Below are 17918 nucleotides of genomic sequence, written 5' to 3'. Positions count from 1 at the left end.
ATAGTCTAGTCTATAGTCCATAGTCTAGTCTATAGTCTAGTCTAGTCTATAGTCCATAGTCTAGTCTATAATGTAGTCTACAGTTTTGACTACAGTTGAATCTTTGCTCCAGAATGTTCTGAGTAACACTTTCGGCAGCTGTATCGCCAGGTGAGAGACGGTATATTTTTTGAAAATCTCAGAAATATGTTTGTTTTACAAATTAGTGGTCGAACAAGAATTATTTAAAAATATTAAGTCCTTTGTCATCATTCCACAAAAGCATTCACTATGTATTCTAGATAAAATTAAATTACAATAAATTCGAATGTTTTTAAGAAATTTTTTGTGTGAATTTATAAAATTTTTCTTTAAAATACATTTGAAATTAGGATTAGGATATTTTCCATCATTCAAGTTGTAACAGATTCAAAACCAAAAGTCAAACAAAATAAAATAATAGCAATTTGAATAAAGGAAAATATTAAAGAAAAATTCCAAAAAAAAACTTCTTTGTTCAACATCTAGAAGAGAAATATTATGATTTAAAACAAATATGAAAATTACACAAAGTTGAAAATAAAATTTCCATCATAGATATTGAAACAGAGTTCAATTAAGAAAGTGAATATGAATGGTTTTATGGAATGATAATAATATTTTTAAACAATTTCATTTAAGTGAAAATTAAAACTTAAAAGAAAATAAATCGAAATTAAACAATTTCATTTGAATAGTTTCAATTCTTAATTATTTCTCCTATAACAGATAAAATAATAAATATCTAAAAACATAAGATATTTTCCATATACCTTTAACAAAGTTCATCACAAAAAACCAGGGAAACAAATTGATTTTGTTTCGTAAAAACTTCTTACAATTTTTACATCCTTTTTTTAAATATTAATACATACACACAATATAATTTCATTAATTTTGTCCTTTTGTTTCCTATGTAGTTGTTTGTCGTCGTTTCTATTTACTTAAAGACTAAATTAATCTAATTTTTAAATACAGAGAGAAAAAAATGAAATGAAATGAAAGAAAAAGAAAAGAAATAATATAATAATAAAAAACTTACAATTTAAAATAAAACATCGCCTCTCTTAGTTTTTGTAGTTGTTGTCGTTGCAGAAGATGCAGTTGAAGAAGTTGAAGATTGTGAAGCAGCTGATGCGGCCGATGTTGAGACGGCACTTGCCTGTGATAGAGACATTGAGGAGGGAGGAGGTACTGGTGCAGATGACGGTGGTGGCCACCAGTGCAAGAGTTCAGACTGTGTATGTGGTGGTGTATGGCCATGACCATGGTGGTGAGGTGGATGGGGATGTGCTGGATGTGGATGATGTGGATTGACGCCAGTTGTTGGCTTTCCCCTTTGATACTGCTGTTGCAGGTGATGTGGATGGTGATATGAGAACTGATGCGCCGTTGGGTTTTGTGCAGCATACTGATGATGTGGATGATGCTGATGATGAGAGGTGGGAGGCGGTGGTAGTCCATGATGATAGACTTGACCTCTCGTCGAAGACGATGACGCACTTTGATTATTTCCAGCCCCACCAGGTGGCATGACCTATTTGAAATGTCAGTCATTCTTCACCGGATAATACAATAAATCGGGTTGTTGTACATGTTGCTGCTGCATGTGATGCATATAATCGCTAATAGGTGGTAGAACGGCTTTAGCTTCATCAACTCCACCGCCCAAGACAGGGTAACCACCACGATCATAAACATGATGTCCGGCATGGGGTGGGGGAGGTGGTAAAAGATGTGAAGCAGCCGCCAACGGATGATGAGCAGTAGGCGCTAAGGGATGGCCCCCTAAGGCATGAGCATGTGGCTGTAACCCCGCATGTGGATGATAGGGCTGGAAACTATTCTTTTGCTGTTCATTCATTTCGGCCAATGTGGAAGGATGATGAGCCGGATGATGGTGAGGATCGTATAGAGAAGAAGGAGCCCCATAAACACCAGCATGACGTATTAGACCACTGGCTCCTGGTGTAGGCTGTAAACCATATGCCGCGGCTGCCACAGCAGAAGGTTGATGTTGCTGCTGTTGGTGATGCTGTACCCCCAATGGTGTTTGTTGCGATTGCTGTTGTTGTGCTTGTTGCGCTCCCACTGGTGTTGCTGTACCACTTCCACCTGAAGCCTGCTGTTGTTGTTGCATTAATTCGAAATTATATTCCATGGGATTTGGATTATTATCAATGAGATTCGTTAAAATACTGCCGATATTGTTGTAGTTATGAGGATCTGTGGTAGCCACACTTGCCACAGTGGGTGTAGGTTGTTGGGAAGCACCTTGTTGTTGGGTTTGAGGCTGTTGCTGTTGTTGCTGCTGTTGTTGTTGCTGTTGTTGGGCACCATTTGCACTGTAGGCCATTTGATTAGTAGGCTGATTTGCTTGTGGCCACATGTTCTATTGGATTAAAGAATAATTATTATATTGTACAAAATATTTTATTAAATTTCGAATTACCTGAAAACTCATTAGATCACCGCCAATATTTGGCTCTTGTTGTTGTTGCTGCTGCTGTTGGGGAGGTTTATTAGCAACCATGGGTGTTTGCTGCTGCTGTTGTTGTTGCTGAGCATTAGTTAATTGTTGGTTGGTTTCTGCCACACCTGGTGTATTGCCGCCAGCGACATTCATTGGAAGACCCAGAAACTCTGAAGAATCAACAATATAGAATTTATTGGGATTGTCTTTATCACCTGGCAAATTTGTTGCATTATTTTGTTGCTGCTGCTGTTGTTGTTGTTGCTGCTGATGATTACTGGCATTCGAGGGATGACCAACAAAATTAATATTACCCCAAGCATCAGTAGTATATTGTTGTTGCTGATGATTTGCAGCAACTGATGCTGGCTGTTGTTGTTGAGGTTGTTGTTGCTGCTGTTGTTGTGGTGCGGTTGGTTGTTGTTGTTGCGGTTGTGGTGTATGAGGTTGTGGGGTATGAGCTTGGGGAGCTGGTGATTGCAAACGCACATGTTGTGGTGAATGCATGGGTTGTTGATGTTGCTGCTGTAATTGTTGTGTTGGTGTTTGGTGAGGATGTGGTGAACGTTGCTGATTATGTTGCCTTTGATGGGGCTGCTGTTGTTGTTGGTGTTGTTGCTGTTGCAATTGTTGTTGATGCATCATTTGCTGATGATGGTGCAATTGTTGTTGATGCTGTTGAGCAGCAGCAGCAGCACTCTGCATGTGTTGCTGATGTGGTGATGGAAAATGTTGTTGATGCTGTACATGATGATGTGGACTTTGTGGTGTATGACTACGCATATGTTGCTGTTGAGCAGCTTGCTGTTGCAACTGTTGATGATGTTGCTGCTGATACTGATTGATAATTTGATGTTGTGGATAAGCACCTGGATTTGTTATATTCGAAGTTTGGCCGCCAGCGGCACTTTGCTCAAAATGAAATTGTGTCTCAGGCTGTGAGGGTCCACCACCCCCAAAACTATTAATACGTGGCAAATTATTATCGGGTGTATGACTATTGGGCGTGTGACGATGATGTGGTGGTGGTGGCTGTTGTTGTTGCTGTTGTGGTGGTGGTTGTTGTGGTGGCTGTTGCTGTGCATGTGAATGGGGAGGTGGTGTTGGTCTTTGCTGCTGTGGAAGCGGGTGTGACTGCGGTTGTGCATTATGTGCAGTCAGTATCTGTTGTTGTTGTGGTGGCTGTTGCGGCTGCTGTTGTGTATGTTGTCCTAGCAACTTTTCAGCACTGAAGTTTTGACTGTACATGGAATTCGGTTGGGATTCACTAGACTGCAGTGAGTGCTGTGATGTTGAGGCTGTTGAAGACTGAGAACTATTGTTCGATATGATGGCAGCATTGAAGGGATCTTGCTGTGATGATGATGATGTGCCCGGTGTAGTGGAAAGAGGTGGCGGCGTAGCTATAGCACCCATCTTTTGTTGTTGCTGCTGCTGTTGGATTGGTGGAGTGGGAGTCGTTTGCTGTTTTGGTTTACTAGCATTCGATTTTTTAGCAACTTTAGCCGGGGGAGGCCCAGGCTCATCAGCTAGTGGGACTAACTCTGTTAATAATTAAAAAGAAGTATTATTAGTTGTTTATTAATAAGAAAAACTTAAAAAAACACTTACCATCTCCTTCTTTCGAGAAGCGTTTTACTTTTTTGGGCGATGGTTGATTGCCATGTACCGTTTGCTTGTGACGCACTAGATGAGTTTTCCATTTGAAAGTCTAAAAAGCAATTTAAGATTAACATATCAATTTATATTAATATTTAATTTTCTAAAGACTTACCTGATCACAATAACAACAACAGTGTGGCCTCTCCTCCGAATGTGATGGCAAATGACGTTGCAGCGATTTCACCGAACCAAAACGTTTGCCACACAATGTACATTTGCACTCGGAGGCATCGGTATGAGCATTACTATAATGATCTTTTAAAGCTGGATATGTAAAATAGGAAGAACCGCACAAATCACAAACATATGTTCGTTTTATTTCCGTGTGCAATTGTACATGACGTTCCAAATTCGCCTTGAGCGTAAAGCGATTCTGACAAATGTGACATTCGAAAAAGTTATCCTTTTTGTGAACACGTATGATATGCTGATACAAGGCATTTTTGGATGCGAACTCATCACCACAGACTTCACAAATAGCACCGTCAGCCTTGTGACCAGTATCATCCAAATGCTGTTGATGTAGTTTCTTGTGGGGGAACTTTTGGCCACATTCGATACAGGAATAAGCTAGTGAAACAGAAACAATATCTACATGTAAATAAATATACTCTTTTATTAACTTACAAAAGGAGTTGAAAAAGTTATATACATATTTGTCCAATTCACAACCACATTTGTATCAATGTATCTATCTAGTGTATTTTAGTGCTATTCGTCTATGATCGTAAGCGTAACTGAGAGAATTACTGAAGATTTAGATCTCGCAGTTATCTGGGGTTTTTTAAATTTGATAGACATGTATTAACACAAAACAGAATGACAAACTTATACACATATGCCCTCTTCAAGAAGATGAAAGAACACAATTAGAATTTTGTATTTTAAGAAATTATACATAATACAGGGAATAGTTGTAAATTGGTCAAATGAAAACTGAAACTAAATGTAAAACATAAAATTATTGTTGTTGAATGGGTGTGTTATTTGTTTTTGTTTGTTTTATCGGAAATTTACTATTTAATTCATGTTAAACATCGGTAACGATTCTTGACACAAACTCACTTTTGAATTCCTTCTTGTTGTGAGATTCAACATGGGCATGAAACTGTTGACGCCGTGAATACGATTCACCACACGTTTCACAGACAAATGGAAATTCCTTAGCATGTACTGTACGATTGTGATGTATTATTTCCTGTAATTGAAAGAAATTAATTTCATTAAAAGTTTTTTTTTAAATGGTTGTCAAACTTACCTCTAATGAGGTACCATTGGGTTTACCACAGTCATGACAGTAACCCGGATGTATTTTATAATGATCCAGTAATGATTTACGTTTACGATATGACTTGGGACACAATAGGCAATTATAACTGGGTTTTTCTTTTTTCGTACCAGGCGTACTGGCGTTGCCAGCACCAGAGGGAGCCTGTAATGAAGTACTGCTACTACTACCACCATCTATAAGCTGTTGTTTGGGTTCCATGCCATCATTTGTATCATTTTCATGATCTTCATCATCTTCGTCATGGGAGAGACCTTCATCATCGTGTTCGAAGGAGGCATTAGCGGAAGAATTGCCCGTAGGAGTGCTAGATGAATTTGCCATTAAGCCCAGGCTAGATGTGGGAGTGGTTGGTCCACCTAAGAGGTTTTGCTGTTGTTGCTGCTGCTGTTGCATTAAAATATGTTGCTGCTGTTGCGGTGGTAAATTTTGCATATGAGGAGGCAATTGCTGTTGTTGCATATATTGCAAATTTTCCCCACTACCACCATGTGGTGGTGGGGGTGTCAGTTTATTGCCTGTTGGTCCAGCGGCACCACCACCCAGAATATTATCAATACTATTTATCATGTTATTGGAAGCATTTAGTTGCATACGTTGTTGATGCATTTGCTGTTGATGTTGTTGATTGGCCGATTCCATCATGCCGCCTATCATGGCTAACGGATGATTCTGTTGCGGCATATGGGAATTATAGTGATTTTGCTGTTGCTGCTGCATCATAAAACGTTGCTGCTGCTGCTGTTGTTGAGCCTGATGTTGGAAGTGGGGCTGCTGCTGTTGATTTGGCGGTTGTCCCATATTATTCATTAGATTATTAACATGGTGCGGTTGTTGTTTGTCATTCAATAGACCCACTTTATGATTGTGGGGTTGTTGTAGTTGTTGATTTGAAATTATTTGTGGATGATATTGCAGCTGATGCTGTGGATGTAGTTGTTGCTCCTTGGAAGCCATATTCGGTAGGCTATTATTACCTTGGGTTGTAGCCTGTAACTGTTGTTGCTGTTGTTTTTGTGTATTTGCCTCCTGCTGTTGTTGCTGATTAATGTTGTTAGCAATGACATTGTTGGCAATTGATGTTGTAAGGCCGTTCATTAAAAGTGTGTTGTTGGGTCTGAAAAAGCGTTAAAATAATATTAATATTAAAAAAATAGATATAGATAGTCCAGTCTATAGTCTAATATATAGTCTTGTCTACAGTCAAGTCTATAGTCTAGTCTAAAATCTAGTATATAGTCTATAGTCTAATCTATAGTCTAGTCTATAGTCTAGTCTATAGTCTAGTCTATAGTCTAGTCTATAGTTTAGTCTATAGTCTATCTATAGTCTAGTCTATAGTCTAGTCTATAGTCTAGTCTATAGTGTAGTCTATAGTCTAGTCTATAGTCTATAGTCTAGTCTATAGTCTAGTCTATAGTCTAGTCTATAGTCTAGTCTATAGTCTAGTCTATAGTCTAGTTTATAGTCTATTCTATAGTTTAGTCTATAGTGTAGTCTATAGTCTAGTTTATAGTTTAGTCTATAGTCTAGTCTATAGTCTATTCTATAGTATAGTCTATAGTCTAATCTGTAGTCTAATCTATAGTCTAGTCTATAGTCTATTCTATAGTCTAGTCTATATTCTGGTCTATAGTCTAGTCTATAATCTAGTCAATAGTCTAGTCTATAGTCTTGTCTATAGTCTAGTATATAGTCTAGTCTATTGTCTAATCTATAGTCTAATCTATAGTCTAATCTATAGTCTAATCTATAGTCTATTCTATAGTCTAATCTATAGTCTAGTCTATAGTATAGTCTATAGTCTAGTCTATGGTCTGTCTATAGTCTAGTCAATATTCTAGTCAGTAGTCTAGTTAATAGTCTAGTCAATAGTCTAGTCTATAGTCTAGTCTATAGTCTATTCTATAGTCTAGTCTATAGTCTAGTCTATAGTCTAGTCTATAGTCTAGTCTATAGTCTAGTCTATAGTCTAGTCTATAGTCTAGTCTATAGTCTAGTCTATAGTCTAGTCTATAGTCTAGTCTATAGTCTAGTCTATAGTCTAGTCTATAGTCTAGTCTATAGTCTAGTCTATAGTCTAGTCTATAGTCTAGTCTATAGTCTAGTCTATAGTCTATTCTATAGTCTAGTCTATATTCTAGCCTATAGTCTAGTCTATAGTTTAGTCAATAGTCTAGTCAATAGTCTAGGCTATAGTCTAGTCTATAGTCTAGTCTATGGTCGAGTCGTAGTCTAGCCTCTAGTTTAGTCTATAGTCTAGACTCTAGCTTAGTCTGTATTCTAGTCTATAGTCTAGACTGAAGTTTAAAATATAAAATGTTCACTCACCCATGCTGCTGCTGTTGCGTTAAATGATTTTTAAATGTTGGACCTCCTACCGGTCCGCTTGCACTATTTCCAACAAATGTGGACGCGCTATCGTTAGTAGCTAAATCATTGGGCAAGGTGTCTAGACCATTGCCACCAGAACTATTACTACTGCCGCTTACACTAGCACCGCTGCCACCACCAATAACATCATCCATTTCTGGTTCCATTACCAGACCATCAATTAGCCGACCAGGGCCCACGCCCTCATCAATAACTTCTTCAAATTTCATAATCTCTTGCGATGCTGAGGACAATTGAGATTCAGTTTCTAATTCGAATTCCATTTCGGAATCATAGGCATTACCAGATGCTGACATAGAACCAGCTAAGATACGTCTTCTCTGTTGCATCAACATCATTTGATGATGTTGCTGCTGTTGTTGTTGTTGCTGCTGCTGCTGCAATTGTAATTGTTGCTGCTGCAATTGCAGTTGTTGTTTACGTAATTTTTGTTGCTGCCATTCTTCTAAACGTTCGGCTCTTAGCTTTTCCAAAACATGTTTGGGTGGCGTTGTGCCCAACAAGCGGCCATTAAACACGAATTCACGTTGGAATTCTTTTAAGAATTCTTTATCGTGACGTTTCAAGGCCGATTTTAAATATAAACGAAATTGTTCTTTGAACACTCGTATACTTAACTCTTGTGAACTGTAGTGAAAACGTACCGTAAACTCAGTATCCGGATGGAAAACATAACCCTCGCCTAAACGAGAAACACGCTGTAGCTTTTCGCCCACCAACAATAAACGTGACGTTTGAGGATTTAATTTACCAAAAGTATTGCGTCCCGCCGCATTAAAACCAAAAGCACGTCTACGCGATCGTTTAAGAGAATTTTCTGAACCTATAGCATCTAAACTATTACTTTCATCAGCCTCAGCATCGGCCGTTGCTATTCTACCAAGACGTCGGGCGTGTATCACCGATGAGGGTATCAAATCCAATGGATCACCAACCGTCTGCTGTACTATAGACGACGCACTTCCCGCTGCTGTTCTTAATGCACCTCTTGCCACATTACTATTAGCATAACGTACACGTTTACTCAACGACGATGAATTCTCATTATCAGCATCATCCGCATATGCATTATCGTCTTCATCCAGGCACATAAACTCCTCTTTACAGAGGATTTTCTCGAAATTCTGATTCAAATCAGTCGAAGCATTTTCATCTTCATTCTTAATACATTCCTCCTCTTTTTTGGGTGCTAACAGCAATTGTAAATGTTTTTTGTTGTCCGTAAGTGCTGCTGTTTGTGGAAATATATTAGGTATGACTTGTTCACACGCTTCGGGATATTTATATTTGAGATTCCTTAGCAAATAGTGTAAAGCATCGCAACGTGATACGGCATCAAACTTTTCTAGACAATTTAATGTTTGATCCACCTGATGAGAATGAAAGAAGATTAAGAAAAAACAATGTTAAATTTATTTATTAGTTATTTTTATTAATAGTAATTGAATATTGTTTATAAATTATGATTGTTTTATAGTACAGGCTAAAACATGTTCTATAGTCCAGAATATAGTCTGTTTTATAATTTACATGGACTGCCAGTCAAACGGACGGATATAGCTTTATCGAATTAGAAAATGATTCTAAGCCGATTGGTATACTTTAAGGTGGATATAGGACGAATATTTTTTGTATGTTACAAAGATCAGCACCCACTAAAGTGGTGTAAGGTATAAAATCCAAGAAAAATTTCATAATTAAAAATCAAATTTTGCTTTTAAAACACATTTCACTTTAAGCCAAAAATTCACTTTTTTCCATCGAAAAAATAACACATTAATACCACTGTTGTAACGATTTTAAGACCGATTTAACAAAGCTTATATCCTTGAATTTACATTTAATTACTTACTTATTTATTAAACTTAAAATACGTTTTTTTAATTACAATTTTACTAAAGTTTTAACAAAATTACATATAATTTTTTATCTTTTTTGATATTTTTTTTAAGAAAAATAATATAAATAAACCGACTAAACTAATTCTTTCAAAGCATCTTACAATATCTTGTATACAAAGAAACTGCACAAAAACTATTTTAAAATTAATACAAAAACAAATTATTTTAAGAAAAAGATGGCAGCAGATGAAAAAAAATATAACAAAATATATAGAAAAACAAAAACAACAATATGAACGAACGAAGCAAGCTGAAATTTAATTTGTGCCACTTTTCCCCCATATATCAATCTATTAAACATTTTAAACGTTAGTAACGTTGAAGTCAAGCTTAGGATAGTAGTTACATACACACACACACACACACATACAGACACACAAAAAAACTAATATACATATATACATATGTATGTAGATAACTCTGTATGAATATTATTTTGTTTCTATGTGTAAAATGTGTAGTTGCGGCAAAAGCAGCAAAAAAAATTTTGTTTAGCTGCGCAGTTTAATGAATGATATAAGTTCAGATACATAGATACAACGTACAACAACGTAGTTGTACAGATATACTACTATATACGAAAGTATGTATGTTTATTTGTTTGTTAGTATATTGGGGCTCTGCTTAGGTTTATCTAGTTCCGCTTCAGGCATACCACTACTACACTACAACACTACACAACAATAATAATTTCTTACACTCATAGATACACTCAGAAAATAAGCTTTTTGAACTAACTAATACTAGTATTGCCGCAACAATATCAACAAAAACAAATTAGTTGCAAACCATGCACCATCATCCATCCATAGAACCACCCACTCTCCTACAGAATTTATTGAAAAGTTGTTGTGTACATAAATATTTTGTAATCCATTTCAATATCATATTTATCTCTTATTTCTTAAAGTGTAATGTAACTACAGTGGGTTAATAACACTGTAGAAATAGTTATTCAGAATATTCAGACTATAGAAAAAAATCGTTGTCTAGACTATAGAACAGCCCATAGAATAGACTAGAGTTTAGGCTATGGGCCAGCCGCGGATCCAGCCCAAGCGTTTGTGGAGGTGGGTGTAGAAAATTTCCCCTTCCTCCTTGTGGATGAACGCCTGGTATGAATAGACTTAATTCTTGACTATAGTCTATAGTATGAGGTAGTTTGTCTGTATCAGATAATAGAAGAGATTAAATTCTAGACAATAGGTTAGTCTTTAGAATATCCTATAGGCTAGTCTTTAGAATAGTCTAGACAATAGAATAAACAATAGTCTCGACTTAAGAATAGACTAAAGCCTGTACTTTATAATAGACTCAAGTCAAAACTATAAAACAGGCTGTATGTAGCCTGGACTTTAAAATAGACTCAAGTCAAAACTATAAAACAGGCTGTAGCCTGGACTTTAGATTGACTAAAGTGTGTACCTTAGAATAGACCAAAGACTGGACTATAGAACAGACTACCGTCTATACTATAGAATGGGCCATAGTATGGACTATATAAAATAACCTAGACTGTAGGCATTTTCAAAGTCCATACCATGGCCCATTCTATAGTATAGACGGTAGTCTGTTCTATAGTCCACTTAATTTTGGTCATAAAATTCAAGCGTGGCCCTGACTGTCGTCTAAATTATAGAACAGATTATTGTCTAGACTATAAAATAACCTATAGTTGGGACTTTAGAATAGACTAATGCCTGGGCTATAGAAATCTGTACTTTAGAATGGGTCCAAGTCAGAACTATAAAATAGGCTATAGTCTGGAATGTAGAATAGACTAAAGTCTGTACATAAGAATAACACTAAAGCCTGGCCTATAGAACAGACATAAAGTCTGAACTTTAGAATATGCTATTGTCTAAACTGTAGAACGGACTAAAGTTTAAACTTTAGAACTAGGCTAAAATCTGGACTATAGAAACGACTACAGTTTATATTATTGAAAGGCTCATAGTATAAATGAACTATAGAATATGCTTACTAAAGTCTGGACTACACATAAGACTATAGCGTGGACCTGACCTAAGTCTAAACTACAGAACAGAGTATTGTCTAGACTATAGAATAACCTATAATCTAATCTTTAGAATAGACGATAGTCGGGACTTTAGTCAGGACTTTAGAATAGACTTTAGTTAGGACTTTAGAATAGACTTAAGTTTGGACTTTAGAAATCTAATTACTATATTCCTTTCTTCTTCGACTTTTTTCTTATTTTTTACAATATATTTTATTTCACCGTACAATGTGCTCCGTTGTATCTCGTAAATTTTGTTATTTTCATTGGATTTTGAATTTTTGTTATTTCTTCTCTTTACCAACCAACCTCTCTTCTTATTCTTACATCTCCTATGTATTTTACCTCATATCTTACCTCCCCCGATTCTCCTCCCTTTCCCTTCCCTATACATTTAACACTAACTAGAGTTTGTTCGTTCGTTCGTAGCCTGGGTAAATTATTCAAGTTTGTGTAGTTGTTGTTTTTCTGTTGTTTCTGTTTCTGTTGTTTTTCTTTACTACAAAAATATACACAACAGAAAAAAACAACAAAAATTAAAAAAAATATACACAAGTACACATGTAAAATTTGTGTACTTGTTTTTATTATTGTAGCAAGTTGTTGTACTTGTTTCATTGTTGTTGCTGCCATTGCTGCAGATGTTGTTGTAGTTGCTTATTTTTTTTTCTCTCTCTTTTTCTGTAGTTGTGTTGCCGCTGTTCTTACTGCTTATTGTATATTATAAACATGAAGAACGAGAAGAAGAAAAAATATATATGAATGTATGTATGATTGTATATTTGTATAAAAGCAGTATTTGCTGCAGAAGAGGAGGTGGAGGAGGTTATATGTAAGCAGCATGTAGAATGCATTTTAGCTCAGATATATAAATGTATATAAACAAATACATCTACATAGATAGGTTTTATTAATTTATATATATGTATGTACAATAAGCTATCAGAATACATATTACATTCCCAGCTGTACATGGAACTTCGAATAGCAGGAGCTGTTAGACATTATCAGACTACTATAAGCTGGACTAAAGATGGACTATAGTTTGGACCAAAGAAATTACTAAAGAACAAAGCATAGTCAATACTATAGAACAGACTACTGTTAGTCTTTAGATTAGACTAGAGCCAGGAATATAGAATAGACAAGAGTCTAGAACAGAATGTAGTCTTGACCAAGAAAATATTTAGAATACATTAGAAATTATACAGGATACATTATTCTGATCTATCTATATAAACTATAGTATAGACTATAGTACGTACTATAGTATAGACTATAGTACGTACTATAGTATAGACTATAGTCTGGACTATAGTATAGACTAGAGTCTGGACTATAGTATAGACTAGAGTCTGGACTATAGTATAGACTATAGTCTGGACTATAGTATAGACTAGAGTCTGGACTATAGTATAGACTATAGTCTGGACTATAGTATAGACTATAGTCTGGACTATAGTATAGACTATAGTCTGGACTATAGTATAGACTATAGTCTGGACTATAGTATAGACTATAGTCTGGACTATAGTATAGACTATAGTCTGGACTATAGTATAGACTATAGTCTGGACTATAGTATAGACTATAGTCTGGACTATAGTATAGACTATAGTCTGTACTATAGTTTGAACTATAGTCTGGACTATAGTTTGGACTATAGTCTGGACTATAGTTTGGACTATAGTCTGGACTATAGTTTGGACTATAGTTTGGACTATAGTTTGGACTATAGTTTGGACTATAGTTTGGACTATAGTTTGGACTATAGTATAGATTACTGTCTGGACTATAGTATAGACTATAGTCTAGACTATAGTATAGAACATATTAGGCTATTTTTAGAACTGCAGGGTAAGTATATATTCGACTGTCTGTATGTAAGATGTAAATATGTATTAAACTATAATAAACATTTAAACACAACCATACAAACAATCTGTGATTACAAGCTATAAAGACCTAAGTCTATTTTATATTCCTTAAATTTTTACAATTATAAACTTTATAGTCTAGAACTATATAGTACAGGCCAATTATGAACAATAATTATCCAGTAGGATTTTTCCTTTTGCATGCTTAAGTATAGGAAAGGGAACAAACTTCCAGTTATTTTATTATTCAGAATAGGCCTGTTAGTCAGATACCGGATTTGGATACATGTAAACATGACATTTTCTCTTTTTTAAAAGTGATTTTTGTTAAAAGTATAATTTTTGATTTAGTCTATTAAGTGTTATAACCAAAGATATATTAAGTTGCATAGCAAATACAAGTTTATATGATTGTATGTTGTTAGTTTAATATCAACGTCATTGTTGTTGTAGAACAGCACAAGAATACAACAACAAAATTTAAAGTATACAAAATATAATAATAAATTAAAAAAAAAAAACATTTTAAAGAAATGTTGCCAGATTTCTAGATATTTATTTAATAAATTAAAATTTTATTAAAAATAAACTATGTCTTTAACTAAAGAATTTTAGTTAAATTAATTTTATTTTGTTGCTATTGTTCTTTGGCTAAGAAATTATTTTGAAATGAACTCTACATTAATAGATCGAAAGTTTTGAATAAATTCAGTTAAAACGGTATATTTTAAAATGATTACTAAGTTTTTAATAAAACTTCTTGCGTCTGTATACATTTTCATTAAAATCGTATTATTAACTTCAAAATTTGTGATTTTTACTACGATATAAAGTAAAAGAGTAAAAAACGTTTAATATTTTAATGTCGAATAGATCCTTTTTTCAAGTTACTACAAAATCCCACAATATTATTGTAAATTAAAAATACATTCTATTAATAAGATTTTTAAACTATTTTCTTAGCGAAATCTGGATTTTATAGCAACCCTAAATTGATACAATAAAACCGGTTTCTATAAGCCGCTCATATTAACGATTTGTTAATTTCAATTAAATTATAATAAAATTCGACATTTATTGCTACATAAAATATTTGAAATGTTCTTTTAATTTAAATAAATTTAGATAAAATAAAAACAAATAATAAAACAACAACAACAAAAAACCCAATATTATTAATTAAAAAATAACCAAGCTCACACACTCACTATTACTATTTATCTACTCAATGTTTGTTTGTTTGTTTGTTTATATGTGTGTATGTATGTATTTCCATTCAAAAAGGTTTTTTTGTTTGTTTAATTATAAGCTGTATATTATAAATAAATATAATTAATTTCTTATTTATATTTTCATTAAACATTTATTTTATGTCTGATGTTAAATGTGCATACACATACATATGTACATACATACATACCTACGTTAACAAATATGTATTCCTTTATATACACACATACATGTATACAACAGTATATTTTACATAAACACTTACATTTATACATATTTATTATCACCCTACACACAATTAAAGAATATGTATAGAATAGGCGTAAAGTATCGCCAATAGAAGTGAAAATTTTGCTCCCTTTAAAAACTGCTATCGTGAACTTGTAATGAACAAGTTATTCACAATAGTTGATTTTGTATGAAACATCTGTTTAATGTTTACAAAATTCCATTAACAAATTTCACAACAGAGAATCCTGAATATGTTTCATCAATTTTAAAGTTTTGAAGTTAGCTTTTGCGGTTCAAAAGTGCTGATTTCGAAAAGGGGATAAAGCCCGTACAGGTACCCACTATATAAACATTAGGACAAAAATTAAGAGATCTTTGTTAGCTAACAAGGCCACTCCAGCTAAAGCCGCAAAAGGGTGCCACACAGGTTAAAACCGAAAACTGTACAATACGATTTTATAAAATTGAAAAGAATGCACGTTTAGTTTGAATCACTGAAGATCGTGCCATATTGTTTCAGCTGCTCTTTTTAGTGCCTCATATAGGTCTATATGGAATTACACATCCGTCGTTTAATAGTATATGATCTAGCCTATTGACAAATCTATGGGCTAGGCTATGAACTAGATCTGTGGATGTGGCTATCGACAAGTCTGTAAACCATTCTATAGAATAGACTTTGTAAAAAATCAATGTTCTAGTCTTTGTTCTAGTTTACATACAGATCTAAAGTATAGTCTACTATATAGTCTATGAGGACTATTCTACTGACGTGTATGTGATCTAGGATATCTAGTATGTGTTGACTTGTCTTTTGTCTAGAATACTGATTACTCAATTGACTAGTTTATTGACTATTCGATGAGCTAGTTTATTGTCTAATCTATAGGCCACGGGGTTGCCTATAGATCAGTCCAAAGATTATTTTTTCAAAGACTAGTTCAAAGAGTGTTCCAAAGACAATTGGTTAGTTTATCGGCCAGTCTATAGAGTAGTCCATAGACCAGTCTATTGACTACTCAAGACTAGGACAAGTCTATATACTGGTCGGTGGATTAGTCTATATACTGGACGATAGACTAGTCTATAGATTGATCGATGGACTAGTCTATAGACTGGTTAATGGATTAGTCTTTTTACTGTTCGATGGAGTGGTCTATAAAAAGGCCGACTAAACAACAGTCTAAAGACTAGTCCATCGACCAGTCTATAGACTAGTCCATCGAACAGTCTATAGACTAATATTTTGAGCAGTCTATAGACTAGTCCATCGACCAGTCTATAGACTACTACATCGGCCAGTCTATAGACTAGTCCATCGAACAGTCTATAGACTAGTATTTTGAGCAGTATATAGACTACTCCATCGGCCAGTCCATAGACTAGTCCATCGAACAGTCTATAGACTAGTATTTTGAGCAGTATATAGACTAGTCTATCGACCAGTCTATAAACTACTCCATCGGCCAGTCTATAGACTAGTCCATCGACCAGTCTTCATCGGCCAGTCTATAGACTATTCCATCGAACAGTCTATAAACTAGTCAATGGGCTAATCTATTGACCAGTCAAAAAGCTAGTTCATATACTAGTTCATAAACTAGTTCAAAGATTACTTCATAGACTAGTCAACTTGACTAATCGATGTTATATTGAATATTGTGTAATATTCATTGGACTGAATTATAGACTACGAACCTGTCTATTTACTGAACTATTCTATGGATTTGTTTAATAAATTCCCTATGGACTTTGTTACTGATTATTCCTTAGACTTGACTGTTGACTGTTTAGAAAGGTAATAAGGAATAAACAAGTCTATTTTAACAAAACAAAAAAATAATTCGTTTCACAGTTTCATTCGATTTGAATAGAAAACATTTCTACATCAAAAATAGAAAAAGAAATAGTGTTTTACTAAGTCGTTGCTAACCTCTAAATGTCAGGCTAAAAATACGATAATATTTTATTTCATTTTTTATTCTTATTTTTTTATTTTATTTTGTTTTTTTTTTATATTTATATTAAAGCAAATTAAATTTATTGCTGCGGGCTTATGTGTGCTCAGAGTTGTAATATTGAAGTAGAAGAAGAAGAAGACTACGACGACGAAACAAAATTAATAGAAGGGGGGAAATGGCTAAAAAAGGGAAGCAAGGTGGGGGTAAACTAGTGGGGAGATAAAAGAAGCTTAAGAATAAAGAGGAAACACAGAAACACAGCAGCTGTACGTACGTACACATATTAAATAAATGGAGGGATTGGTGGATGGATTGAAATGAAATGGTGAGAGAAATGAAAAGCAAAAAAATAAAATAAAGAGAGTAAGTCGTTTAAAGAGACGTTGCTTGTTGGAGCAGCAGGAGTAAGAGGGGGACGGGGGGCGAAATTGTTAACAGGAATAACAAAATAAGAAAACAAAGTAAAGTAATTGCAAGTATGTGTGTGTGCCATGGTAGATGTTATTACATAGAAACTGCAAAAAAAAAGAAAAATAAAAAACAAAAACACAAGCAGCATTAACTGTGTAACGTTGGCAGAATGTTTTTGCTGTAAACAGAGGTAAAAGCTGAATTAAAAATAGAGTAAGAAAACTTGCTTATCAAGAAGAGAAAGCACTCAAATAGAAAATGTATTATTATTTTCTTGCTGCTGCTGTTGTTGTTGTTGTTTTATTGTGCCTTGTTCATTTTATTTATTTTGTTTTTTTTAGTTATTTATTATTATTTTTTTATCGATGTTGTGTTTGTTGTTGTAATTGTGTAAAATTTTTTTTATGCTTAAAATACTAAAAAGAATATCTATCTATCTTGTTGTTAGTATT

The 17918-nt window shown here is 34.4% G+C and overlaps 2 protein-coding genes across 3 annotated transcripts in view; both read right to left on the bottom strand.

The window, feature by feature from the left end:
* Window positions 1-1552, bottom strand: LOC111687250 (homeobox protein slou-like). Its single transcript, XM_023449678.2, has 2 exons — window positions 1061-1552; window positions 1-979 (listed from the first exon to the last, which is right to left on the bottom strand). The coding sequence occupies exon 1, from the start codon at window positions 1550-1552 to the stop codon at window positions 1064-1066; it is 489 nt and encodes a 162-aa protein (XP_023305446.2). The 3' UTR covers window positions 1-979; window positions 1061-1063.
* A 15-nt stretch (window positions 1553-1567) lies between these two features.
* LOC111687249 overlaps window positions 1568-17918 on the bottom strand; it is a 28744-nt gene continuing 12393 nt past the window's right edge. The window contains exons 2-8 of one of the 2 annotated variants that reach the window (XM_046955825.1): window positions 7773-9205; window positions 5412-6558; window positions 5219-5351; window positions 4266-4744; window positions 4103-4202; window positions 2471-4035; window positions 1568-2410 (exon numbers count right to left, since the gene is read on the bottom strand). In XM_046955825.1, coding sequence (XP_046811781.1) covers window positions 1568-2410; window positions 2471-4035; window positions 4103-4202; window positions 4266-4744; window positions 5219-5351; window positions 5412-6558; window positions 7773-9205 — 5700 coding nt within the window. The remainder of the gene's footprint in view (window positions 2411-2470; window positions 4036-4102; window positions 4203-4265; window positions 4745-5218; window positions 5352-5411; window positions 6559-7772; window positions 9206-17918) is intronic. The other variant, XM_023449677.2, reaches the window with a different exon arrangement.

This window comes from Lucilia cuprina, chromosome 6, assembly GCF_022045245.1.
Source record: "Lucilia cuprina isolate Lc7/37 chromosome 6, ASM2204524v1, whole genome shotgun sequence".
NCBI lineage: Eukaryota > Metazoa > Arthropoda > Insecta > Diptera > Calliphoridae > Lucilia > Lucilia cuprina.
Note: the sequence above shows the minus strand (reverse complement) of the source record. Positions and strands in the feature narration are given on the sequence as shown.

What these genes read in the sequence shown, in the direction of transcription:
- LOC111687250 (XM_023449678.2), bottom strand. Translation starts at nt 1,552, where the DNA reads ATGCCACCTGGTGGGGCTGGAAATAATCAAAGTGCGTCATCGTCTTCG.